This window comes from Aythya ferina (genome assembly GCF_964211825.1).
Source record: "Aythya ferina genome assembly, chromosome: 5".
Lineage (NCBI taxonomy): Eukaryota > Metazoa > Chordata > Aves > Anseriformes > Anatidae > Aythya > Aythya ferina.
In genome coordinates this window covers 45,340,939-45,367,293 of record NC_140301.1, presented here as the reverse complement: position 1 = coordinate 45,367,293, position 26,355 = coordinate 45,340,939, and the positions used below count along the sequence as shown (strand labels likewise).

General features: G+C 42.1%; 2 protein-coding genes, 1 long non-coding RNA gene and 1 pseudogene across 9 annotated transcripts in view; 2 read left to right on the top strand and 2 right to left on the bottom strand.

Annotated features, from left to right (window-relative positions):
• Positions 1-5,178: 5,178 nt before the first annotated feature.
• Positions 5,179-8,820, top strand: LOC311438289. Its single transcript, XR_014694063.1, has 3 exons — positions 5,179-5,341; positions 5,602-5,760; positions 8,460-8,820. It is a non-coding gene; the product is annotated as an uncharacterized lncRNA (long non-coding RNA).
• A 150-nt stretch (positions 8,821-8,970) lies between these two features.
• LOC311438284 (proto-oncogene Mas pseudogene) lies at positions 8,971-13,763 on the bottom strand (annotated as a pseudogene). Of its 3 annotated transcripts, none has more exons than XR_014698911.1 (2): positions 13,609-13,763; positions 8,971-10,270 (listed from the first exon to the last, which is right to left on the bottom strand). The product of XR_014698911.1 is annotated as a proto-oncogene Mas pseudogene (transcript). The 3 variants fall into 3 exon arrangements; XR_014698912.1 differs by having other exon boundaries at positions 8,971-10,209; positions 13,609-13,691; XR_014698913.1 differs by lacking the exon at positions 13,609-13,763 and adding an exon at positions 11,490-11,624.
• A 5,859-nt stretch (positions 13,764-19,622) lies between these two features.
• Positions 19,623-26,355, bottom strand: part of LOC311438286 (uncharacterized protein) — a 38,198-nt gene continuing 31,465 nt past the window's right edge. For 2 of the 4 annotated variants that reach the window (XR_014694055.1, XR_014694056.1), the window contains one exon: positions 19,623-20,305. The gene's annotated coding sequence lies outside the window, so the exon portion shown is untranslated. Of the gene's footprint in view, positions 20,311-26,355 lie in introns of all 4 variants that reach the window. The other 2 variants (XR_014694057.1, XR_014694058.1) reach the window with 1 other exon arrangement.
• Positions 20,276-25,049, top strand: LOC311438288 (olfactory receptor 4S2-like). The gene is made up of 2 exons (XM_084522489.1): positions 20,276-20,378; positions 21,713-25,049. Exon 2 carries the CDS (start codon positions 21,733-21,735, stop codon positions 22,660-22,662), a length of 930 nt encoding a protein of 309 aa, XP_084378615.1. The 5' UTR covers positions 20,276-20,378; positions 21,713-21,732; the 3' UTR covers positions 22,663-25,049.

The following is a 26,355-nucleotide window of genomic DNA, read 5'->3' as shown; positions in this document are numbered from 1 at the left end:
CCTTTTCTCCTGGTGAGCCTGGCCCCGCAGAGACCCCATGTGCCAGTGTTGTTCCCAGGAGCTCTGGGAGGTGGGAGGCCAGGGATGGGTGGGTGGGAGATGCCTGCTGGCCAGGGATGGGGCTGGAGCTGTGGGAGCCTGTCCTGGGCACAGCCTGGGATCACGGGCACAGATGGTGAGTGCCGGGAGCACCGATGCTCCTCTTTTCTCTCTTCTTCCTTGTCTCTCAGGAGGTGCTGGGAGAGGGACAAGGTGGCCACCCAGAGCAGGAGCTTCACCATGGCAGAGACCAGCACAACAGACCTCTCTCTGTTCAATGATTCCTTGGATGCTGGAAGGAACAGAAGAGGGAGCAGGGCTTCTTGTGAATTACAGGCTTTTACAGTTGACTTTTTATCTCTGTTTTGGTAGTGTGTTTGGCTGTGTGGGTTGGTGGTGAATGTGGTGGTTGTATGGTTCCTGGGCTTCCATGTGAACAGCCCCTTCACCTTCTACATTTTGAACCTGGTCATTTGGTCATTGCTGAGTTCTCTCTGATTATTTTTTTTTTAACCATTTACATTACACAGTGCAATGTTTGTTTGAACTTCCCAGATTTGATCTTCACTGTAGTTTACCTCACGTTTCTCTTCTTTTACTTTAGCAGCATGTATCTCCTGACAGCGATTGGTATGGAGCAATGACTGCCCTCTTCCCAGTCTGGTACTGATGCCACCACCACAACCACTTACCAGGCCTCATCTGTGGCATGCTCTGGTCTTTCCCTATCCTTTTCATTTGCTTAACTTCTATTTGTTGCAATTTTAACCTAATGTCTGTCCGTGGCAACATATTCAGTTCTGTTGCCACTACCTCAGTGTACTACAGAGAAATCCAGTGGTGCAAATGTCATGTGCTGGGGAGTGGGAGTGCTCAGGCAGGGGAGAGCAGGGGAGCAGCAGGTCCCAGGGATGCTTTTTTTTTTTTTTTTTTTTGAATCTCTGCCTAAAGCAGGGAAAGAAGGGGAAATGTTTTGATCAGAACACTCAAAGAAATAACAGGGGGTCACAGCCTTTCTTTTATGTTTCATTTGCTTTTTACAGATCTGCAATTTCACTGAAGCTGTTTCATGTCAGTTAACAGAATTTGGAGAACATTTGATGATTGAGTACAATATTGTTTTAGGAGAGACATGTCTAGAAACTGTGATATCTGCTTGCTGTCCTCTCCCCTTTAGTCACACTCTCAGCTCCACTGGTTGTATTTACTGGATCCCTGTAGTTATAGTGGGGTTACGTGACATGCTAGCAATTCCTGCATTGCAGGAACCCAAAGTCCAGTCACCTAAATCCTACTGTGAAAAGGCTAAAGACATATTTAGATCATCCCAAAGAGATTTAATTTATTTCTAACTGAAGTTTTCTTCAACAATAGAAAAGAAAATCACCATATAAATAGAAGTATTGCTGTTTCTTATGGTAGTCTTGGGATACAACTGAGAGAGGATTTGTAGGTATAGGCAGTATCTCTGGACCTTGTGTTATTCACCTGCCAAAAAGCAACTGCAGCTGTTAAATACAAGACTAATGAGGCTGGAAATAGCTGTACAAAAATAAAATAAAATAAAATAAAATAAAATAAAATAAAATAAAATAAAATAAAATAAAATAAAATTCTATTTTCTGTCCTTTTTCAGTGTATTCTGACTTGAAGATTTTTCTTGCATCTTACATAAAAAATATTTATGCAGTTCAATTTCCTTCTATCTTCATTCTTCCTTTTGTGTCTTTTCATTACAATCTGTCTTATTATTAGTGCTGTCTTTAACAATAATTCACGTATTAATTCTTCTACCACACATTGTGCAATAAGTATTCCTCGTTCTTCTCAGATCCCATCTTTTTGACAGGAACTTCCAACAAAGTTTATATTGGTGTTCTGATGCAAAGCACAGCTATGGATGGAAATACATCCTAAGGCAGTTCTGGAATAGGCATAATACTTGAGATAACAAGATGTATTTTTTAAGACGGAGAAATCAATATTGCCAATCCATGAGATTCATCAATTAAGAATGGAGAACAATAAAAATGCAAAACAAAACAATTTAATAGGTGCTAATATTCATGTAACTACTAAAACAGAAACAATCTATATAAAATAGAAATATCTGCCGGTAAAAATAAATAAATAAATAAATAAATAAATAAATAAATAAATAAATAAAATTCTATAGCTGTTTATCTTATGAAGTTTCTTTTCATTAGTCATTTCCTCTATCCAGAGAAGATTAGACGTCATGAAGCATGATCAGCTCAGGAACCAGACCATGCTGTAAAGATGTGTTTGATCTTGCACAGCCCAGATAGGATGTTCCCTGAGAGGATTTGGCTGCTTTTCCCAGAAAAGGAGTTCTGACTGTTGGTAGCTGAGAGAAATCTTCCACCAAGAATTACAAGCAGTTACTGGGACATGCTGGGACCGTGTGGCCATTACACTTCAATCCAGTTCCCATAAGGATGCAATTCGGCCTGCAGTGTCTTAGATGGCAAGGTGGGCTGGACACAGTCTCTGTTCCTGTCTGAAATGTCTGCTCTGCTGCCTCTCTCTTCCTCACTCTCCAACACTGCCCTCTATGCATATCCTTCCACAGCTGATTAAACAAAAACAAAAACAAAAACAAAAACAAAAACAAAAACAAAAACAAAACAACAGGAGGATCTCTTTCTTTCCATGACTTCACTTTGTTGCTCCCTGAACCACCCACCACTTCTGCCTGGGCTCAACTTGACAGTGTTCTCTTTCCACTTGGCTCCCAGCTCTGCCTGTGGCCCTTCTGTCCCCGTCTCTTGCTGTCAGCTGGCTCTGGCTGACTCCAGCTGCCCATGCTCTCTATAGTGGGTTTCTGTACTGGGGTGGGCTAGCGTTGGCTGAAGGCCAAGCTCCCCCAGCTGTACTCTCGCTTCCCCTCCTCACCAGCACAAGGAGAAAGCCTTTGGGTTGAGGTAAAGGCAGAGAGACCCCTTACCAATTACCGACACGAACAAACCAGATTCTACCTGAGGGAAATTAATTTGATTTATTGGCAATCAGAATCATAGAATCATTAAGGCTGGAGAAGACCTCCAAGATCATCTGGTCCAAACATCCCCCTACCACCAATATCATGCACTAAACCATGTCTCTAAGTACTACATCCAACCTTTCCTCAAACACTCCCAGGGATGGTGACTACACCACCTCCCTAGGCAACCCATTCCAGTGCCTGACCACTCTTTCTGAGAAGTATCTCCTAATTTCCAGCCTTAACCTCTCCTGGCACAACTTGGGGCCATTTCCTCTAGTCCTATCACTGGTTATCTGCAAGAAGAGGCCAACCCTCAGCTCCCAACAACTTCCTTCCAGGAATTTGTAGAGAGCAATAAGGTCCCCCCTGAGCCGCCTCCTCTCCAGACTAAACAACCCCAGTGCCCTCAGCTGCACTTCATGATTTGTGTTCCGGGCCTTTCACCAGCTTCATAGCCCTTCTCTGGACACACTCCGGGGCCTTGATGTCTTTCTTGTAGTGAGGGGCCCAAACTGAACACAGTACTTGAGGTGCAGCCTCACCAGAGCAGAGTATAGAGGGGTGACCACCTCCCTGGCCTGCTGGCTACAACATTTAGAACAATGCCTTTCCTGCCCCTTCTTCTCAGCCCAGCTTCATTCCCTTGCCCCAGAGTCCTCTCTCATCAGCAGCATAGGAGGGGATGTTGGGTCACACAGGGAATGGTGGGTTACACACAGATGATGGGGAGGGAATGGCAGGTTACACAGGGAACGGCAGACTACACAACAGCTGGCAGGGTACACTGGGCATGCTGGTTTACACAGAGGACAGCCAGTTACAAACAGTGTGGCAGGTTACATGCATTATGGCGTGTTACACACAGCAGGGCAGGTTACACGCAGCACAGCGCGTTGCATGCAGAACGGCAGGTTACAAGCCCTGAACACCTCTTTTACGAAGCTCTGTTCCCCTCCCATTGCTGCCCTGCTCCAGTGCGGGCCCTGAAGGGCCTCGGTACCCGCAGCCCCTGCCACCACCACGGCTCTGCCCCCACGGCGCTCCTCGGCCTGCCCGGGCCGAGCCCGGCTGTGCCCGGCAGGGGGCAGCCCCCGCCTCACAGAGGCCTCGCTGCCGGCCCCCGCCTGCCGCCGGTGATCTCCCTGTCACACCTGGTGCGTTTCTAGGCAAGTTTTTCCTCTTAGCATGGAGCTCATCGCCTGCCACCACCTGCATCAGCCTGCAAGTTCTGCATGGAGAGACTGGCAGAGAGGAAGCGCTGCCTGTGGGAAGCCCCTTCCTTCTGAGGTACTGGGCAGGGAGGAAGGGCAACCTGTCTCTCGAATGCACTCGATTCAAGTTATAACTGAGCAGTTGTTTTTCTTTATTTTTGTGCTTGGATCTCTCCCCCATGCACCTGCCCCAGCCCTTGGGGTGCTCAGGCAGTTCCCCCTCGGTTCCTCTCTCTTCATGGCCAGGAGCCTGGTTGGGCTGTGTCCCTGTCTTTAGGAACCATTCCTCCATTGCCACGTCTCTGTTCAGGCTGGTGTGTGTCCTCCTGTCCTGCTCTGTCACCTTTGGAAGGATGAGGAACCCACCCCCACCTGACATTTCCTCTACCTACCTCCATCTTCCTACTTTTCTCATCCCAGCATCTCTCTCTACCTCCTTTGGTCCCACCTCCACTTCCTCTCTCTCCCTGTCCCCCCATTTTCTGTGTCCTGGTTTCTCAGTCGCTTTCCAGCTTGATCAGGATTGCTTGGCCCAGGACATGAGAATTGGGAGGGCCTAAACAAAACACCCAGAGAAGCAGTGTTTTGAGAATGCCTCTCATAGCAGATGTTTCATGTTGACTAAGCTATAAAGATGTCTCCTGCATCCAGCCCCGGGAAAGGCCAGTGAACCTATAGTTTAACTGAATACAAAACAAATATTTCAGTGCAGAATGTGTTTGTGATGCCTTGGTAGTCATTTGTCTGAGTATGGGGGAAAATAATTATCCCCTGCTTCTTCTGATGTTGTACAAGGGGTTCCATCACCATCTGCATCCTGAACATGACTGCTGTTGGTGCTGGTTTCTGCCTATACATAACTGTTTCCTCTTGCTGGTTAGTGTAATTGACTACTTTTGTTCTACTTTCAAAGCTGTGAAATTAACAGTACTAAGGTAACATGCAAAGGCAATTGCCCATCAGCCCTGAGGCCAGTTAGCATTTTGGTGGCAGTAGTTCCCCTCCTGGTCCAGCAGTGAGTCTACCAACCCAAGAGCCTAATGTGCACCGTGTGATGCAATGAATTTTAACAATGAAGATATGTGTAAGTCCATCCTTATATCATAGTTCATGATTTGTTTATATTTGCTTCTGATTCCCCTTCTCATTAGCATCTAAAGCATAGAGAGAGCAATATCAGCTAGGAGAGATCTACATTCTCATTACTATACATTCCTATTCTGCGTGACTTTCTCCTCAGTGAGCATATCCCATCAAATTTTTAGCTGGTCACCACATATTTCCCACAGACATTTTCTTGCTGTATACAACAGCAGCTTTTTTTTCATCCATTACCCAATGAAGAATAGCCCAAGAGGATCAAGACTTTTGTTGCATTGTGGGTAATTTCTGAAGAGTAAAACAAAGACTGAAGGTAGGAGACAGCTCCTGTAGAGAAACAGTGGAGGAGTCACCTCAAAGAATAGGGTCAGCAGTTGGGCTCAGAGCAGCTGTTCTCAGAAGGTAAGTGACCTGAAGTTTGCTAAGTTTAGTTAGATTGGTCTAACAAAAGGTCACCTCTCCCTGCCAGCAGAGCTGTACTTCTCTCCTTGGCCACCTTGTTGACAAAGGTACATTTTCTTTTTAGATACTGTAACATTTTGTGCCTTGTTTTCTAAATAGTCCAAATTCTTGTCCATTTCACTTCTAGGGAAGATGTACTGGTACTTTACTAAGCTAAATGGGAAAAGCAGAATAATAGTATGTGTGCTTTCATGTTTGTGGTAATTTTAATGTCTTAAATAGCATTACAATTTTACTTCCACTCTCAGATGATATCTATTCTGTTAACCAAAGTAAATGACCTATTGAGGATTGACTCTGAGAACACAGACACCATGGAGAGTATATGAGAGCCCATGGTGCATGCATGGTGCAGCTCTTTCCTTGGCTGAATTTCCTGAATTAACCCCACTTGAGTTCATATGGCTTTACTGCAGGGGTACATGTATGTCACACTATTAGAGATTTGCTCAGGATGTATCCTTAGTTGCCTGAGCTGGGGATGGAGGAGGGAGAAAAGGCCTCATTGCAGCTGTTCAGGTACTTTTTGAAGGCACACAAAAGGACTGAAAATCGAATCAATCATAGAATGGTTTGGGTTGCAAGAGACCTTTAAAGATCATCTAATCCACCCCCCCTGCCAGGAACAGGAACACCTTGTGTCAGATCAGGTTGCTCGGAGACCCAGTCAGCCTGGCTTTGAATACTTAAAAGCATGGGGCATCTACAACCTCCTTGGACAACCTTGTCCACTACCCTTGTGGTAAAAACTTCTTCCTAATGTCTAACCTAAATCCAGCCTCTTTCAGTTTGAATCCATTATGTCTTGTCCTATCACTACAGGCCTTGGTGAAAATTCTTTCACCATTTTACCTGTAAGTATTAAATGTATTACCCTTTAAGAATTAAAAGGCTGTAGTAAGGTCTCCCTTTAGCCATCTCTTTTTCAAGGGTAAGTGAGGAATTATGTCATAAATGTACATTTGGGCAAGAGGATGTCCTTGAACAGCACTAATCCTGTTCATATGTCTCCCCACATCATTCCCCAAAGGGAAAAAGGAACCAAATCAAGGCACCAGAGAGTCTTTTTGACTCTCCTGCACATGGTGAAAACTGAACTGTTCTGAAGTGTGCCCATGACCATACAGATCCCTTCCTCCAGGCCTTAACTGCACTGCAGAAATACTAACAGTAGTGTGTGTGCCTTCTGCTGAAATCAATGAGGAAACGGAGATCATTACAAATTCTGGTGTCAAGGTCTTCTAAGAAGAGTGGAGTTAGGTTTGCTGCTGTTAAGGAACAGGTGATGCCATCCCTCACAGTCACTTCATGCTGCTGGCATTTTGGCCATGTTGAGGAGAACGCTCAAAACTTACACCCTGGGCTGGCTGTCTCCTTTCAGTTGTCCCCAGGGAGGCAGAACTCTGGGCTTTTTTCAGAAGTACTGGTGGCCCCTGTACTGTCCTCATGCATGACCACTGATCTTCTGGGTGCTTTGGGGGTCTTTCCTGAGAGACACTAAGCAATTCAGAGGACAAATTTAATTCAGATGCTGATTACATTCTCCCTGGTAGGCTGAGTTGGCTATATTGGTGTTAGTTCAGGGTGAAAGATCCTGCAAATGTTCCCCATTTCATTGCAGATCCTATCACTGACTTCTTTTGGACCACAGGAAATGCACTGCAAATATCTGGCTGATGGCACCTCGGAGAGTGCCTGTCTCATACCATGCGTGGTCGAGGGTGTTTACAGTTGTCATTTATATCCAAGTGTCACCTTTTAAATGCCCAGGGTTGGATGTAAAAGTTGTGTTCACACTAAATGCCATGTGTCTTCATGATGGGTATGCTTAAGGGATAAACTTTTATGATGGAAAGTTTTTCACAATTTATATGCTATATGTTTTTATCAGTTGATGTCTTCTTCTGAGCACAGAAATGTTTAGTTTTTAATAGAACTTGCTTTCCTTTATTTTTCTTAAAGGCTTGTAACATTTTTAATAATAAAGGAAATGAATTTTTGTTCTCCCAATGAGAAAATCATTACAGATATTAAAAGGAAAACATTTTAACATGTATTCTGATAAATGGATGGTCTCTTCCCAACTCCAGTAGAGGTTGGAAGAACAAAAAATCTTACTGAAAATAATTGATGGCATAGACCTAATCTGAATCAACTATTTGTGCACTGCAGAAAAATAGCATTAAAAATTAAAAAATAATAGAAACGGAACTCAAGTTTCAGCTTTCAGGAACTGTAAATGGGAAGCAAAAAGCAGCCACAGACATTAGGGTGACCACTATTTTTAATTGTTGTTTTTCAATATTAATAAAAAGACAAATGAACAGAGAAAAGAGAATAGACAGGAGAAGAAGGCAAGTTTCCTTTAGGAACATATTTACAGATGAATGCATGAAGAGGAAGCCTATAAGGTTTCTCAAAGAAAATTACTTGTGTTGCCCTCTTCCATCAATTTAAGTTGAAAGAGCAAATATTGGGCAGTCTGATAGTCCAACATTTCAAAAAATCGTATCTTGCATCTCCAGGAATTAGGTCTAGAGATCTTATTTATTTATTTACTTATTGTAAATTGTGTTTTTTATTTATTTTTCTTCTCTTTCCTATGTTTTCCTTATCCTTGAACTTATTTTTAATGGTAGGTCAGGAAATGTTAGAGGCCATGGGTTCTTATCATCTGTCATTCTTAAAGGAAGAAAAAACAACCCAATGGATATTGTAGTTAAATGCAGATATTTTGTGCTGTGTTGGAGGAAGCTAGAATAATATGCAACTCCGGCTCTGTATTTCTTTGAAATGCAAGAAAACGAAGCAAGCAACTCAGTGCATGAAGTTGCAAAGAAAGTTGGTAGGGGTTGGAGCCCTTTTCTGCTACATCACAACTCTGTGGTATGAAACACTCCCTAATTAGTAGGAGAAAGGGACTTCTGTAACACAAAGCATTTCACGATTTGAAATGCTTACATTAGGAAGCAAAGAATCATGCACCCTACAAGCCACAAAAGGCTGCATGTGTTGCTGAGATACACGTACTTAAAATTAAGGGAGATAGACTGTCTTACAGGAAATTCGTGGTTGATTTCAAAGGAAGAGGATGAATCCCATATCATCTTCAGAGATCTGAGTAAAAAAGTGACTATTTATGAATGTCAATTTTGGTTTGCTCTGAAAGAAGAGCCTTTATTGAGTGAGCTGTAAACTCTGGATGGGATTGCACTGATGAAATACAGGCATCAAGACATTTAACCTTATCACATCAAAATAATTTAATAGTCACTGAAAATAAATAGGCACTTTCAGTGTAGTCCTAATACAGATGGAGATTCAAATAACTAGCGAAAGGATAGACGTCTCCAATGAAGACATTAAAGGTTAGGTGAGATGATCCGCCTCCCCCAGTACATCAGAGTTCTTCAGTTCTGTAAGCAGTCAGCCCTCAACTCCAGAGCACTGTCACTGTATTAGGCACAGAAGGGTATTAGGAGGACATGGTTATCGTGTCACGGGTTTCCCGTTCATCTTTGTCATCTGCTGAATCTTCAAAGGCCCTCTGGAATGCCAGTCTTAGGGCGAACTTGATTCTTCGATCCCTGTAGCTCCCCACAAGGAAGTAAATGACTGGGTTGAGGCTGCTATTCACGCAGGACAGCACAAAGCCAATCTCAGGGGAGTAGAGAAATTTGTAGCCCAAGAAATCAAAGAGGATCAGGACGCTCAGAGGCACAGCAAAAATGAGGAAGAAGAGGACAGTGAGCATGATGACGGTGAAGAGCCTGCCTGTTCGGAATTTCTGGGAGCTGCACTTGACTCTGAGGAAGAGGGTCAGGCTGAAGAGCAGCATAAGGGGTGTGCAGAAGAGGAAATCCAAGACTCCAATGGTGATGAGCAGGGGTGAACAGCTGCTGGAGGGGTGAATGGTACACAGTACATATCCGAGTGTGTTCAGCAGCAGGGAGAGACCCCAGAGCAGACCAGCAATGATGCTGGACAAGTGCTTTGGGCGGTGGCTTCGGCACCATATCGGACAGAGGACAGACAGGCACCTCTCAATGCTGATGGCCGTCAGGAGATACAAGCCAGTCCCGTACATGAAAAGATCCAGGAAGAGGAATATCCCAAACTGCACCCCCACGTTGAACTGCATCAAGTACTTAACGGTCTCGATGGCAATGCAGAGCAGATACCCAAAGTCAGCAGCAGCCAGGTTTAGGATGTAGACAGTGAAGTGGTTTCTGCGGATGCGGAAGCCAAGGTACCATATGACCATGCCATTTCCCACCATCCCACAGGCAGCACTGATGAGGCAGAAGCTTTCCATGAACTTGAGGACAGCATAAGATGCCTCTGCCTTTCCTGCATCACCACTGTGATTAGCTCCATGAGCTTGGCTGTCTGCATTTGGAAGGAAGAGTGATGTAGTTGAAGTATTCATTATGAGTGATTTCGCACAGACCTGTAAGCAGAGAGAGGTGGTAAATCTCATGCAACTTTCCCTCTTGATAACTTGGTGGTGTTTCCAGAGTCGTTCTAGTTCTTTGTAGCCAGAGCTAGATTCAAGGAGGGATTGCTGTGCTTGGACTTGGAGTGCAGTGTTTCAAGGCACTGTTCAAAGCATTGCATCTGAGGCCACATTACATATGACACATAGGACAAATTAAATTACAATGTGTTTATCACTTTTTTTGATTCATGTTGTGAGGGTCTTTTTACTGTCAGCAATGGGAAACAAATATCTTAAAATGAGCAATAGTAACTCAGATAAATCATGCCTGAAAAGTACATCTTTTACTTCTCTGAATAAAAAGAGAACCCAGTGTTAACAACTCTGGTATAATTGTCTTTGCTTCATGCTGCTAGGATTAAGTGAGATGAATTTTGCCAAGAATGTATAAAAGTTGCAGGCAATCAGTATACAAGTTTAAGCAGTATTACAGACAATTAAGTTTTGTCATACATAGATGCAGAAAACACGGTAAAGGCTACTCAAAATAGCTAGTAGTTTTTTTATGTTGATGACTGATTTAGATTTTAGTAAGGTATAGTTTAATATGGTTCATTTGAGTCAGCCCTTAATTTCCTTCTCAGAGAGACACTGTAAGAACCTTATGTGGGACAAAATGTCTGACCCTCACAGGATATTGGAATCTGTAGAATCACAGAATGGTTTGATTTGGAAGGGACCTCAGAGATCATTTAGTTTCACTCTCCCCTTCCACAGGCAGGGACACCTCCCACTAGACCAGGTTGCTCAAAGCCCCATCCAGCCTGGCCTTGAACACTTCCCTGAGTTCATCCTCCTCCTTTCCCCATGATAATGGCATCTGAGTAAGAATCTTGCAAAAGATTCCAAACCAAGCCAACTAACCAACCAACCAACCAAGCAAACTAAAACAAAACATGAAGCCCAAAAGTAGAATTCACACTTTTTTTTTTTTTTTTTTTTTTTTTTTTGTCTGATGAGATCAAACAGTGTGACCCTTATCATCTTTGCCCACCAGCTATTTAGACTTGGAAGGTGGAGAAGTGCCTTGAAAGACAGCAGCAAGAGATAGTTAAAAAGATGAAAGGAACAAGTCAAAATGGGGAGGGCTGGGAAGAGGGGAATCATTGAACTGGCACAATGGTTTCTTCCCTCTTTGTAAAATGCTGCAACATGCTTGCAGATAGATTACCTTAACAAGTGAAGTGTTACAAATTGAATCATCATTGTTTCATCTTGCCACTCCAAACACACCCTCTTCAGTACTACGTCGACCAAGACAAGATAAATGCCTGATGCAGGTCGTTTCCTTGCTCAGCTGATGGCCTGGGACAGTGGAGACAATCTTGCTGCATTAGCCTGTAGCAGGCACACGCTTGGTCGGGCATCCAACTGGGACAATTACTCCTAGCTTTCTCCATTAAAAATGCAAACATCTCATGTAATATAACCATTAAAGCTTCAATTTGAATTGACGGAGGTTTATGAACACCTCTAGGATTCATGTATTTTTTCCCAAGATAGGTGTCTAAGAGAGGCATACAGTCACCTGCCTGTCTTTCCTGGCAGCTGATACATTGCAGAATGCCAATGTTAGTGAGAGGTTTAATGTGCAGACAGCCAAAGGGATCTGAGGTGAACTCCACTCTTAACTTCATCACAGCTTGCAGGATGAGAAACCTTTAGGGTTTACTGAAAACAGGGAACTTCTGGCAATGCACAATATTCTTTTTAGGAAGATGGATATTTCCATCCATGGCTATTAAGTGACATCATATGCTTCTAGTGTTAAAACTTCAGAGACCAATGGTCTCTAAAGAAAGAATTTAAGTGCACGCTGAAAGGGACTGCGGGAAACAAAAATCATCATCTCCTTCTGAACACACAGAATTTCTGTTTCAGCACAGTGTGTTTCACAACAGGTGTGTAAGCCCTGCATGGAACATCCCTGAGTCAAAACTCATGTTCTCTTTCCTTACCTGGGGAGGGTAGCATACTGCCTGATCAATAACACTAGCAAGCCTCCGCCTTCCTGAACATTTATAGCAAGCAAATTGAAAAGATACGGCCTTATAACTTTGTTCACTTCCTCTCTATCTGCTTTTTGGGTGGCAGCAGGACTCTCACAATGAAAAATTATCAGACCTTGATTCACAGTGGAAAGTAGCTGAAACAGCCTCTAATTCTGTGATCTGAGTCTGCTGAGAGGAGAAAGGAAGATCCAGTGGTTAAATGCTTTCCTAGCCTTTAGAAGATTAAATGCAGTACTCTCCTTCGCCACAATCTGTCTGTGTGACCTGAAACAAATTTTTAATTGGTTTAAAGAGGGCCCAAATATCTGAGTGTCACTTAGCTCTCTGTAAGCCCACTCCAGCTTTCTGACCAGGTGCCTGTTTTAGGGAAGCAGTCATTCAACCTCCCTGCTGCAATTGTCTCCAGAAGGCAGTTCACCTCATCCTCCAGCGATATGTCTGTCTGTGCTGGGAATTCAGACAATGGCAGGCAATTAGCTGTCTAACTTAGGCTGATCAAGCAGATTTTCCTAATGTTAAATGCCATGGCCTTATGCCATTGATAGTATATGCATAAAGACTGCCAGGTACAGCTACTAGCTGTAAGAGAAGTCCTGTGGATAGATGACAAAACATCAATAATTTTTCATTCCACTGTAATGGAAGTGAAGAAATCCTTCTTTGAATTCTGTAGACTGTGGAAAAGAAGACCAAAAAAGTAACTTCTGTTTCTTATATACCTATTTTATAAGAGTCTACTTCCTTAATAAAACATTATTAGTGAAAGCTTGCATCAAACATCAGCAAACTGAGTCTACGTGACCCTTCAGTCCCTTGAGATTAAACATCTTGCCTGTGGTTTACAAGCTGAGTACCACATAATTCTTGTGGCAGATGTCAGTCTGAACAGCCTTGACACCACAAAGTCATTTTAGAGTATGGATATGAAGTTAAGCTGTTGTGTTTTCTTGGCTAATCTTAGCTGAGCATCTAAGATAAAAACTTCTAATGCTAGGTCTCTGAATAGTGGCATCTTCTATTACAGAGGTGTATTTAAAGCAATACAATAGCACTTGTTCATGAAAATGGCTCGCCAGGATGAAGCTTTCCCTAACTTGAAAATGATCAAGGCAGTTATGTGTCTATAGCCAATTTCTAACCCTCAAGCGAGGGAAATGTATGATTTCCTTTCTTCCATTTTTTTCTCCTCCTGTCCCATTCCATCTCTGCAAAAGCATGACTGACAGAAAACATCAGACGAAGTGCAATGGGAAAGATAGTCATCTAAGAATTTCTCACCTTTTTGTGAATTCCTTGGAACTTCAGTGGCTGATTTGCAGCAGCTGCCTGGTATGGATCTGCTGGGGAAAATTATAACCTGAATCCTGTGACATGTGGTCCAGATAAAATGCTCGTGTCATTGCTTGTGTCAGCACTGTAGTGCCAGGCTATTTAAGCACTGTTTAAAAAGCTGTGGTCAATGTAATGTCTGAGAGCCAGCGAATCACTTTCTGGAGGAAACATTTAGTTTTTTGTGTGTGGTCACTTAGACCTGAACTACTTCCCCTTTCCCTCTTTGTACAGGACCTGTCGCTGTCATGTCTTAAGAAATGCATTTTTACCACTTCTCCCTTCTTCAGCCAGTCTAACAATACTAAAAAGCAAAAACATTCTGTCCAAAATTATATTCTGCCTCTTGCACTGTTGCTTCACTTCCCACCTGCATCCATCCTTGGGGTGCTCTAGTTTCACAGTCCATGTAGAGGATGCCTTACTGTTGCTTGGGGTGACACGGGCTGAGAAACTGCCAGTCCATTTTCTGTAAACCCTGCTGCTGATTTCGCAACCTCCCCCAGAACAACTTCTCATTCCCAAGGGCCGATTGTCCCTGCCACTTTCCTTAATGCCCATCACTGCCGAGTGTGACCCCAGCCTCTCCCAACACAAGTGGCCTCGCAAATCGGTTCCTACTGAGTCACACAACTTGCCCTGGAGAAGGATCTGCCCCAGCACACCTCAGTAGCCACAATTGCACGACCTGTCCTAGTACTGCCTTCATCACACAATGCCTGCTCCTCATGTCACCATCTTTTTAAAGGCAACTTCAAACCCTTCGCCATTACATGCCACTTCATATTGTCTTTTGGCACAGTCCTTCACCACACCTCAGGCACTTCTGATTTCACCAACTCCAGCCTCATGCCTTCCATTTCCAGTTTCACAACTTGCCCCCAAGCAGTGCCCCATCCCCATCCTGCTCACCATGAAATTCATGCCTCTTTCCTGCCTTGTCAGCCCTTGCTGCCCATCTTCAGCACCTCACTCATCTACTCAACATGCACAGCACTCCTCAGCCACATTGCAGCACAGACACTGTGGGTTCCTGGTCTGTGTGCTAAACCCAGTGGAGTGAAAACAGAGTAAACACCTTTCCCCATTCCCGTTGATTTGAACCTGTGCACTACATCTCTTTTAGTAGTCCATTTGGCTGGGGAAACAAAAGGAGATGGGTATGATGTTAGCCCAATCATTGCCATATTTATCACTGGGTACAAAAACTAGCAGGTCTGGCCCAAATTAGTTTAGCATGCCAAGTACCCGAGGATTAACCTTTGACTTCTATCAGCTGTTGTTCCTCTTTTTTTTTTTTCCCAAAGACTGTAAGACTTTCTTACCCGATACTCTATTAAACCTTATTAACCTGGCCAGGACTTCAGGTGTCCCTTTCAGACTTAATCCTATCCTAAAACCAGGTCCAAGATAGATCAGATGAGTCCACTTCTGGAGAGATCTGTGTCTTTCCATAGGACAGCACAGAGTGACAAAGTCAGAATCAAATCAGCTGACTTCCATAGGCGTAAAGTAGCTGACTTGCTGTCTTTGGTTTCCCCATTTGTAAAAAGAAGTTTTTTTTTGTTTGTTTGTTTGTTTTGTTTTTTTTTTTTCTTCCTTTGTAATTCAGACTTTTGCTAAAACATGCAAGTTCTAGCATTGTGCTTTGCTCACTGGATTTTCAGTGATGAAATTTCATGCAAAATAGGACTTGATGAAAGCTCATCAAGAAGTGACTTCTGCCTCTGTGGAAACTTAGATTAATCGTAACCACTGGTGAGAGAAGTGTGCCCAACCTGCAAGGGTTACCTAAAGGATTACCATGACCAATCTTCACCACCCCTAGAGGATGGTGCCTCTCTCTATACCAATAGGAATCTTTTTAATTTTTAAAAATGAAGCTTTGTGTTTCATGTAGTTCTTGTTTGTTTTTATACACTAAAAGTACTGTGTTATTACTCACAGCACTAGAAAACCAAAGCAGCAGATCTAATGGACCTCTATGCTTAGGAAAACCATAGAGCTCTCAGTCTGGTTTAAGTAAGGACTCTGGAAAGGGTTAACTGGACTAATTCACTGCACACACTTGTCCAGTTTAATGTTCAGCTAACCCATTGGCTGTTATTTGTGGTGGAGAAATCCTGAAATGCTTTCAAAATGTCATTAGCATTGACTCATGACTGTTTCTTTAAAATATGTTTGTTTAACCTTTTCAGTCAGGACAGAATTCATGTCTCCTTTGCCCCTTCCTGTCATGCCTTCCTTTCACTAAGCCTCCATGTCTCCCTCCTGCAGCCCCAAGAGCCCTCCAGGTGAGAGGTTATCCTCAGAGAGGGCTGAAGAGCAGTACTTAAATGCTTTTCTTCTCAGCCTTCCCTTCTGCGTCTGGGTTATGAATGTAACACTCAGTGCACACAGACTACATTATCCAGACAGACCATCAAAGCAGTTCTCACATAGGCAGGAAATACCAAGATACACTTGTGACAAAGGAAAACAAGAAACTAAATTAGATGGGATTATATAGAAAAAGGCATCTCATAAGCAAGTGTTGGAAGCTTTCCATTCTATTTTCTCTAAAGACCCTGTGCTCTAACACATCCCTACCAGGGAACAGAGATGTAGATGAGGTAAAACCACAAAACCCCTACACAAAAATGTAGGCCTCCAAATACAGAGAAGATAACTTTTCCAGCTTATCCATCTTTATTTTCTCTTCTGTTCACTTACTTCTCGTCTCTTTCTACTTTCCTTTCCTCTTCCTTTCTTCTTGAACAAATATGAAAATAGAAAAATAAATTTTCACTGAAGTGATCAACTCTTATCTTTTGCTGGAACCACATACAGGGCAAGTTCTGAAGCCCTGGATTAGATAATTTTATATTTATTTTTTTGTTTCCCACTAACCACCTGAAGTTTTAGGGGATGATGCGTGCAGTATGGAGAAGGTAAAAATTCTCATCCTTTTTAAAATGTTAGCAGTCTATATGGTATTTATTTTACTTTGCAACTGATTGCATCATATCATACAGCTCTAGTCTCTCCTGAAAAGGTTCTTTAAGAGGTAAGACATATTATGTGAGAATCCCCCACTGAATTAGTTCCTGTGATCCTCTTAGAGTCAACAGAAAGAAATACGTACCTCCAGCAAGTAATTCATCACATCTTTAAGTAGCCAGCTTAAGCTGGTCATGAATTGCTCTGCAAAGGCAGAAGAAGTGTGGATATGACTAGCTCAGATACAGAATTCTATGTGACATAAGTCAATGAGATGGTGTGAGGCAGATAAATATTTTGTAAAATGCGATTTGGTGGTGATGGCAGGGACCTTACCAAGAGGGATACACAGTGAGGCTGGCTGTGCTGCGAATGGGTCTTTACAATCCTTTCAAGAATATACATCTTGGTTTAGCTTAGGAGTTTCCCACCTGCTGTGTAGTTTTCCTTGTTCATTTATCATTCGGTCACTCCTTTCTGAACCACTGATTGCTTAAATGTGACCCTGAGCCTGGTGGGGTTTGCTTCGAGTTCTGGCCTGGATGGAGCCCAACTGTTTCTCTTCCACTCGGTACTGCACAGCTGTATATGGGCACCCATTCTGACTTTTTATTTTCTGTAGGAAGGCTATGTGAGTGCTAAGTTAAAAGAAGAGGGAGGGAGAAAGGGAGAGAGGGAGGGAGGGAGGGGGAGAGAGATGGAGGAAGGGAGGGAGGGATCACAATTCGGTAAGGCTAGGCAGAAATCAATATCTCATTGTTCTTATCGATTGTTTTTTTTTTTTTTTTTTTCATGAAGATATACTGGAAAAGGAAGGACCCATGTCAATTTTACCCTTCTTCTTGATTATCTTTTGTCCACAGTTAGAACAACTGTAAGCACAGGAAAAGTCCCTAACTTTCCCCATTTCCTTTCTAGTTTGTGGGTTTGAGAGTAATCTTGGGTTTTCTCCATTTCATTGTTTCCTGTAGATGCTGATGTTTTTTGTCTGCACAAGACTTTCTGATTATGCTGTAACTTTAAATGGGGGCTCGAAAATTTGCATTAACTCAATCATTCCACATCATTCTCTGCTAAGAGATCACCTGCACAGTCAGGAAGAACAGATTGTGGTTTCATTGAGCAAGACTTGCACTGGTGATGTTTAACACCAGTTGACTGGGAATGTTTCCATGATAAAATACATCCTATACAGTTGATAATTTTATTCTAAAAGTGCCTTTTTTTTTTTTTTTTTTTTTTTTTTTTGTAAACTCTATACAAAGTTTAATATACTGGTTTCTAGACATCTTTGACCAAAGGAACTCTGATGGTCTGATTGGATAATGGTAAGCTGTTAATGGCTATTAAGTCTTTTTAAAGATGTAGTTCACTTATTTACGAGTGACATGTACTGCTCTGGAGCTATACCTGGAACTGGCTGAACCAAAGAAGCCCCATGAACATGCTTGAGTGTGACCATGTCTGAAAAGAGAAACTAGAAATTTAGAAATGCCCAGGAATAAGGAGTTCAGCCATAACACAAAAAATAGTATGGCATTAGGGAAAGCTCTGAGCTACTTTCATGGTACAAAAAGGATTATTCCTTGAAGTTAACTTTACCCCAGTGATGTTAATTTACTCAGGCTAGTCAATGGAAAAATAAAGGGCTCTGGAACTTTAATTTATTTTCTCTAATTTAGCCATTCTGCCTATATATAGAGAGATTTATACTGACCATTGTCTAGATTAGCTTCATTAAGCAGAAGTTAAATCTTGAAAATATACCCCAGAGTGCATCAGAAATCAGTCCTAGGTAGAATTCATACAGTGTTGGGAAAAACAATCTGAAAAGATCCTTTCATTCTTCCTTCCTCTCAAATTAGAATTGCTAAGATTTAGAGCAAGCAAAATACTAAAATCATATGTGACTACAGAAATTGCTGCTTTCTCCGTGATAGGTAAGTTCACCAGAAGTCATTTTTCAGCCCATGATATTGGAAAATTGTGTTTCAAAATGTATATACAAGAGATTTTTTTTCCCTGTGAGTGGTTTCATTTCCACCCTAAACAACAATTCAAAGATCATCATCACTTGTAAAATAAATCAGCACTCCAAGCAGTATTTCCAGGTATTCTTGAAGGCATTGTTTTTACAAAGATTGTTATCATGGACTTGTTCTACAGTGAGGGGAAACATGGGCATGATCTGCCCTGCAGCCCCTGTAGTGCCTGAGGTGCACATACTGGCCTTGTCCATAGCACACCGACCATAGACCCAGGCCTTACAAATCCTGAAGGACAAGGATGGAGGAGCAAATCACAGAGTGCACCTGTCTCGGTTCAGTAATAGCCATGGCTGAGGTTTCATCAAAGGAGAATTAAATACCTACACTAAAAAAATATGCAAAACAATCACTTCATAAACTTGAGAGTAACCCAATCTATTTAATAGTCTGCAAGCGCGTCTGATATAGAATTCATTATTGATAATGACAGTGCTGATGAACCACGTGTCTTTATTTTTCCATGTGCATAGCCTATTCAGTACCTGCATGGTACTATCCAAAGGTAACTGAAGCACTTCCCTTTTATTTCTTCATTTACAGTCTCTATAAACGCTTGCTCCTGTGTTACACCTTAACATCACCTAAGTAGGGTTTAAGGTTACAAGGTGTTCCTAGCCCAAGCTAGGGCTTATAATTCTTTCTTTCTTTTATTTTTTTTTTAACTTTGTTTCTTCGCTTTTGGCTGCTGCTGGGCAAAAGTTTGATCATACCTTATGGAAGGTGTCACTGAAAATAATATAAAGAATTAAACAATACCTTCTGTATTTTGCATTGTCTGAGTAAAAATACGTGATAGGCAGTGAGGACTAACCACAATCCTTTCTAAAGTTTTGAAATGATTTCCTGTTTTACTTCCACTTTTTTTTTTTTTCTTTCAAATTTGTACAGACCAGATGTCTAAGGAATAGCAGTCCACAGCACAGTTTTGATATTTATTTGCACTGTCAACATGAGATAGTTAGAACAAGTTAATACAGAATAAGTACACATATCAGAAATACTACCTTAGGACAGAAAACAGAATTTATCTAAATGTCATGTGTCATTCCTTTACTCCAGGAACATTTGATTGCAAAGCTAAAAGAAATAAAAGTCTTGCAAATGGCCAGCTGTGATGTTTATCTGAACCAGCAATGCTTCCAGAAGAAATACATGGCCAATAGTAAATGGAGTCTATCTGGACAGCATTAAAAACCCAGCCATCAAACAACCAAGCAGGCAAATCATGCACGATGTAACACAGTCTAGATGACCACACTCTAGTGTCACCCTCCAGAGACTACCTTAACAGTATGCAAAGTACAATTTTTAGCTGTTTGTCCACTGACAACTTCTGACAAAGAAATCTTCATATGCCTCTGGGATCTCATTACTCCAAGTAGTCTTGTGCTTCTGCTGCATGATACACTTTAAATATTTCTGCTTCAATTTCCCCATCTTGTGAGAGAGAGCTGTTCTTGCAGATGCTCTTGGAAGTTGTTTCTTGCAAAATGAGAAACGCAGATGGAGAGTCAAGTTGTGCTTTTCAGCTGCTGTAGCTTTCAGAATTGGCAGAGGTGTGGACTGCTCTTGTGACATCTAAGCAGCAACTTGCACTTCAGCCATTTTGATGAAACCACCTAAACTGGTCAGAGGAGGTCATCAGAGGAGCAATAGCAAGTAAACTCTTGGAGACTGGCAAACATAAACAGTGTAAGTTCTCTGATATTGTTACATCATTCTGTTCAAGCATGACTGCGAAATCCTGCTTTTAAAAAATAGAGAATTCTGTAGAGTGACTTTTGTGAGGTCCATTTTATGAATTAGAAAAACCTTAACTACAGACCTCAGGTTTTAGCCCTTGTTTTAATTTGGGTTTTTAGTTGCCTTTCCCCCCCACCCCCCCCACCCCCCCATATCCTGTTCCCATAATAATCTGTCAAAAGCATGTCAGTGTTAGAGAGGACTCAGAAGCTGATGACAGCATTTCCTATGTGCTCAGTCTTACATTGTCCCCCCTAGCAGTACATCAGAAATCAGTGGTCACAACACACACACTTGGGTTTTCCCCACAGTGCTTTCCCTCTGGTCTTGGAGGAGCACAGAGATAGGGTTGGAGACCCTAAAGACCATTTTCTCTGCTGTGCTGAATGTGTATAGCTAGTGGGTGAGGCAGAGAGCTCAGGAGATAGAACTGAGTGACCTGTGATTGTCAAATGGGATTCATACACCAGACAATTTACTGGTGTCACAGACAAGGTTGTTACATCCTCGCCACCTCTGTTTTCATATATAAATTGAACACTGTGGATACTGTATGGGAGTCAGCAGGGGTGCATTCATTAACCCAGATGTATTTATGAGGAGTTCAACATTCAGTCCAGGGCCTGGGTGAGGTATACAATCCCCCTTCTAACACACCATTAATGCAAATTAGCTCCAGATTAGCTCATGCATGTACTGTAAGAAAGGTGGTCCAAGGAAACACTGGGCAGCTCTTTCTGTGACAGCTTGTACAGGTCTGTCACAGTCAGAGAGATAATAAGGAGCGGTACTGTTGCATTCCCTTAGAGGACTGAAAAGGAAAGTACATTCTCTTCTTGAGCAGGGACCTTCCTCAGGCCATGACTAAAGTTTTGGGAGTTGAATTATAGCTGCATTGTCCCTTTGGTTCAACTTTTTATTTCAAAGTCGACAGTATTGGGTAAAAGTGGGTCTTGAGGGAACTTAGTAGTCATCTTTTTTTTTTTTTTAAGAGACAAAGGTGAGAACTAGGATTCTTGAAGGTATTATTTCTACCACCTTCCTCAGGTAAATAATCTGAGCTTCTTATTATACACTTCAATAATACATTCTGAGTTGGATAGCAGCTTTATTCCTTGAGGGAAGCACTGATTTTAAATGGAAACTGTCCCGTCCCCCCCCGCCCCCCCAAAGACATCAGTGGAAATATGATTAGTATTTAGCATACTAGTGATGAATATGTTTGTGTACTGATACCATCCTATTTCTAATGCTGTATCTGGCAGCTCTTTTCTTTACTTCAGGTCCTGTCTACTTAGTGTCTATGGAGAACAAAAACAATGTGACAGAGTTCATCCTCCTTGGACTCACACAAGATAAGACAACAGCAAAAGTGTGCTTCTTGTTATTCCTAGTCTTGTATGCCATTATCATTTTTGGAAACCTGCTTATCATCATCACTATAAAGACAAGTGAACGGCTGGACTCTCCCATGTACTTCTTCCTGAGCTACTTGTCTTTTTTAGACATAAGTTACTCTACTGTAACAGCTCCCAAACTCATTTATGACCTTCTTGTTGGTAAGAAGACCATCCCTTTTGTGGGTTGCATAGCTCAGCTGTTTATGGGCCATTTCTTTGGCTGCACTGAGATCTTCCTTCTCACAGTGATGGCATATGATCGTTGCGTTGCTATACACAAGCCACTTCATTATACAAATGTTATGAATAAACATGTCTGTGGCTGTCTGGTGACAGCTTCTTGGGTGGGAGGCTTTGTCCACTCACTGGTGCAGGCCCTGCTGACCATTCAGCTGCCATTCTGTGGACCCAATGAGATTGACCACTATTTCTGTGATGTTCACCCATTGCTGAAGCTGGCCTGCACTAACACCTATGTCATTAGTGTCCTTGTGGTTACCAATAGTGGTCTGATTTCTCTCACCTGTTTTGTTGTCCTTGCTGTTTCCTATGTTATTATCATGGTCTCTTTAAGGACATACTCTTCCAAAGGGCGTCTCAGAGCACTCTCTACGTGCAGCTCCCATGTCACTGTTGTAATTCTGTTCTTTGGGCCATGCATTTTCATCTATATGCGCCCTTCCACCACTTTCTCAGCAGACAAGATGATCTCTGTGTTCTACACCATCATCACGCCCGTGCTCAATCCCTTGATCTACACCCTCCGAAACGAAGAGGTGAAAAATGCCATAAAAAAGTTGTGGAGCAGAAAAGTGAAGAGGAGTGAGACATGAAACAACACAGTGCTTGCTTGTACAATGACGTGAGCTCAGAAAAAAAAAAAAAAAAACACGGGGAGGAAAAGAGAAGTGTTCAGGAAGGACTTTCCAGTAATGTTGCTCTGTTTTTAGCACAGCTTCTTGGAATAGAGCTGAGGCTAAATTCAAGGATTTATGCATCTTTTATTTTCTTCGGAAACTGTCAGCCAAAAATATATTAGGTTGTTGTCACCTATCAAACCTGAGTGTTGGGGGTAGTATTGTGGTGTTTACCTTCAAACATGTCATAGCTGTATCTTGGGTATTTGTCTAGGCTTCTCCCAGCATTAAGAGTAAAAATCAAGTATTTTGGGAAGTTCTTTCCTACTATCTCCTACAAGTTTTGGAGAGTGGTGTCTCCTTACGTTTCTGCACAAAGGAGTGATGGTAGTTCCGAGCTTCTATGAGTAAACAATCCCTTCAGTTCAGCATGGCATTGGCAGCTTTCATCTTGTGTGTTTTTGTGTGCTAACATGATGTGTTTACAACTGAGCAAGCTGATGAGTCAGCAGCCTTTGGGGAGATGGGACTCATTTCAGGGTAAAATAGGAACATGAGAGAAACAGGTTATGTTAGGGCAGGGAAAGATGTCAGATTGTGCTGAAACATCAGCAAATAAATAAACACCAATATGTACATATTAAAAATGTTCTTCAGGCAAAGCTTGCTGTTACCAGAGGGTGAACTTTCAAGCATGCAAATTCTAGCTACTCTGCAGCCCATGCAGCTGCAAAATGGTGGCCCAAGGTTTCTGCAAAGCTCATCGTTGCCTGCTGCTAGATGCTATCATAGAATCATAGAATAGCCTGAGTTGGAAGGGACCCATAAGGGTCATCGAATCCAAATCCTGGCCCCACAGAGGTCTACCCAAAAATTCAGAGCATATGGCTAAGAGCACAGTCCAAACACTTCTTAAACTCCAACAGGCTGGGTGCCAGTGAAGAACTTCTTCCTGATATCCAGCCTGAACCTCCCATGTCACAGCTTGATTCCACTCCCTCAGATCCTACCTCTGTTCACTAAAGAGCGTGGATCGGCAAGTGCCCCTCTGCTCCCCCTTGTGAGGAAGCTGTAGACTGTGATGAGGTCTCCTCTCAGCCTCCTCATTTCCAGGCTGAACAATCATACCACTGGATTTCCCTGTTCTTCTTACAGTTAATGCTTTCTTATCAAAACCACATTGTCATATGCTGACTCCATGAGTTAGCTATTAAAACACTGGTATTAGGTGCTAGTTTGGTCATTTGCTGATGCAGGTAACAGGAGAGGAATCTTCTCCACTTCCCCTGCCACTGCAATTTCCAGTAATAATAATTGCTCTTATTACTGCTCAGTGTCAGTATCATGATGCAAAAACTCACTAGGCTAATAGCTAAAAGGGTTCCTACAATGGAAAGTCTGAACTCTCGTTTTTTTATTTGGTATTTCCTGGTAAATGTGCTATCCACTTCAGTGTTTTTCTCCCTCCTGACCCTGGGTCCCCAAAACATTCAGAATCTAAACTGACCAATGAAAGACAACACATGTAAGATGTGCGATTTATTTCCCAACAAAACTCATGCACTACAAACCTAAAATCACAGCTGTTCTTGACTGGATCAACTTAAAGGAGCCCTGCTCTCTAACACATTTCCAAAGCCTTGACTTTATGTCATCAGTGACCTTCATAGCAGATCAGTACAGCAATCCAAGAACTGTTAAAATCTATAAAATCTTCATCCACCGTCCACAGGAATTATCAGGATAGTTTTCATAGCTTTATTTAGACACTGGATGAAGTTTCATGTTTTGACCAGTTCTCTGAAAGTATTGCACTATTGCACTAGTATTATCTATAGGATAGGTATACCAGTGGAAATAGGGTGATTAAATCTCTCTCCATGATGAAATACAACCCATTTCCTAGCTGAACACTGAAAATGTTCCTCATCTTCTTAATAAGAATGTTATTGTTTGGCTGATTTTTCCTCAGCTGTTTCCAGTAAGGAAACTGAAGAATCTCTAAAAGGGATAAAGTCAAGTACCAAACACAAACTGCTTTGATACTGCAGAGCCCATTTCAGCCTAAGTTTAAAAGTGACCATTTAAATACTGAAATGAGAGTTCGAGGAAACAAATTCAAGCTGTTTTTGATTTGAGACTCAGTTTTCAGTGACGCACCACCTCTGACAACATATTTGGTCTGCCCAGACTTTCTTTTGTCTTGGTGAATGAATGGTGAATGAATCCAGTCTATCGCTGTGTGACTGCAGTTTCCCACTATGGCAACTCTGCAGCTCCTCTGATCCAAGCAATGTTTCCTGGTGCCCAACATTTCTCAATGCAGGGATTGTTCGTACGACTCTACAATTATGTTTGTTTTATTAGGAGCTTTTTTTTTTTTTTTTTTTTTTTTTTTCCCCACACAAAAGGCCCCTGAGTGTGTAGAAGTGCATGGTGCCTTGTCCTTTCCCGTCAGCCTTCAGGAACAAATTGCTGTGTTGTTGCACACCAGGGACCCAATCACCAAATCTCTTTAATAAGGCCCTGGGCAGCTACTTGAAGTTTGGTAACAAAACAGTTCTCACAGATCCAACTCCACTACTAGAAAACTACCTTCCATATCCAATACATTACAGGAGTATTTATATGTTGTGCTAGGATGGTCTGAGTTTAAGAAGGGAGATGCAGGAAACTCTGAGGTCAGCTCTGAAAGTCTTGAAGGTGTTGCCTCATTGGATCTCTCTGACTAAATGGTAGATGGAAAACAGGATATTGATACTATCACAATATAATATGTTTGTAGCCTGCCAGGACAAGAAAAATTGCTAGAAAATCTTGTGAAACAAATTTCTGTGCAACAAGAAACTTAAACAAGAGTAGGGTGTGGCAATTACAAGCAGAAGGAATAAGAGTGGAACAACGCCTTGTCAGATGAAAACAAAGTAGAAACAAATTTGGAGTGAATGATTATAAATGTGTTCAGACGACAAATGCTGTGGAGTTCAGACTTGGAAGTTCATGTTGTAACAACATTTAGTAACTTGGTACAGTAGCAGCCTGTTTTTGTTGTTGTTGTTTGTTTGTTTTGTTTGTTTTTAAAATCTCATCTTTGTCTGTGTTTTTCATATCAGCCATGCCATATTAAAGAACATGTGTGGTTGTGTGCATCCATGTGAAAGGCTGAGAGAAATGCTTGGTAACCTGTTGAAAATGTACAGAAACATGTAAATGCTACTGTAACACTTTGGCCAGTTGGATCCTTTCAGGCAGCTTCATTTAACATTGATTGCAATTGAGACATCTAGCATGGGACAGGTGCCTGCTCTCCATTTATATTCAGACAGGTGTGCAAACTTCTAGGGTATAAGCATCTCATTGTAGTGCGATGATCTAAACAAGGTAAACTTTATAGAGTGTTTGTTTCTCTTCATTGACTATACAGGGAGCCAGTGCTGTGATGCCTGTACTGCAGGCATCTGTCTACTACAGCGTGAGGGGTCACTACAGACAGATGGCCAGTCATCCCCTCTGCAGCTGTGCTAGCTCTGGAAGATTACTGAGCCCCTGGGGGAAGAGGACAAAGTGGGACCATTTCTAAACTAGTGTTTGATTTGCAGTCATATATTCTGAATTACTCATGAAGCAATCCTGTTTGATGGGAAAGAGAAGCACTCTGAGAACTACTGC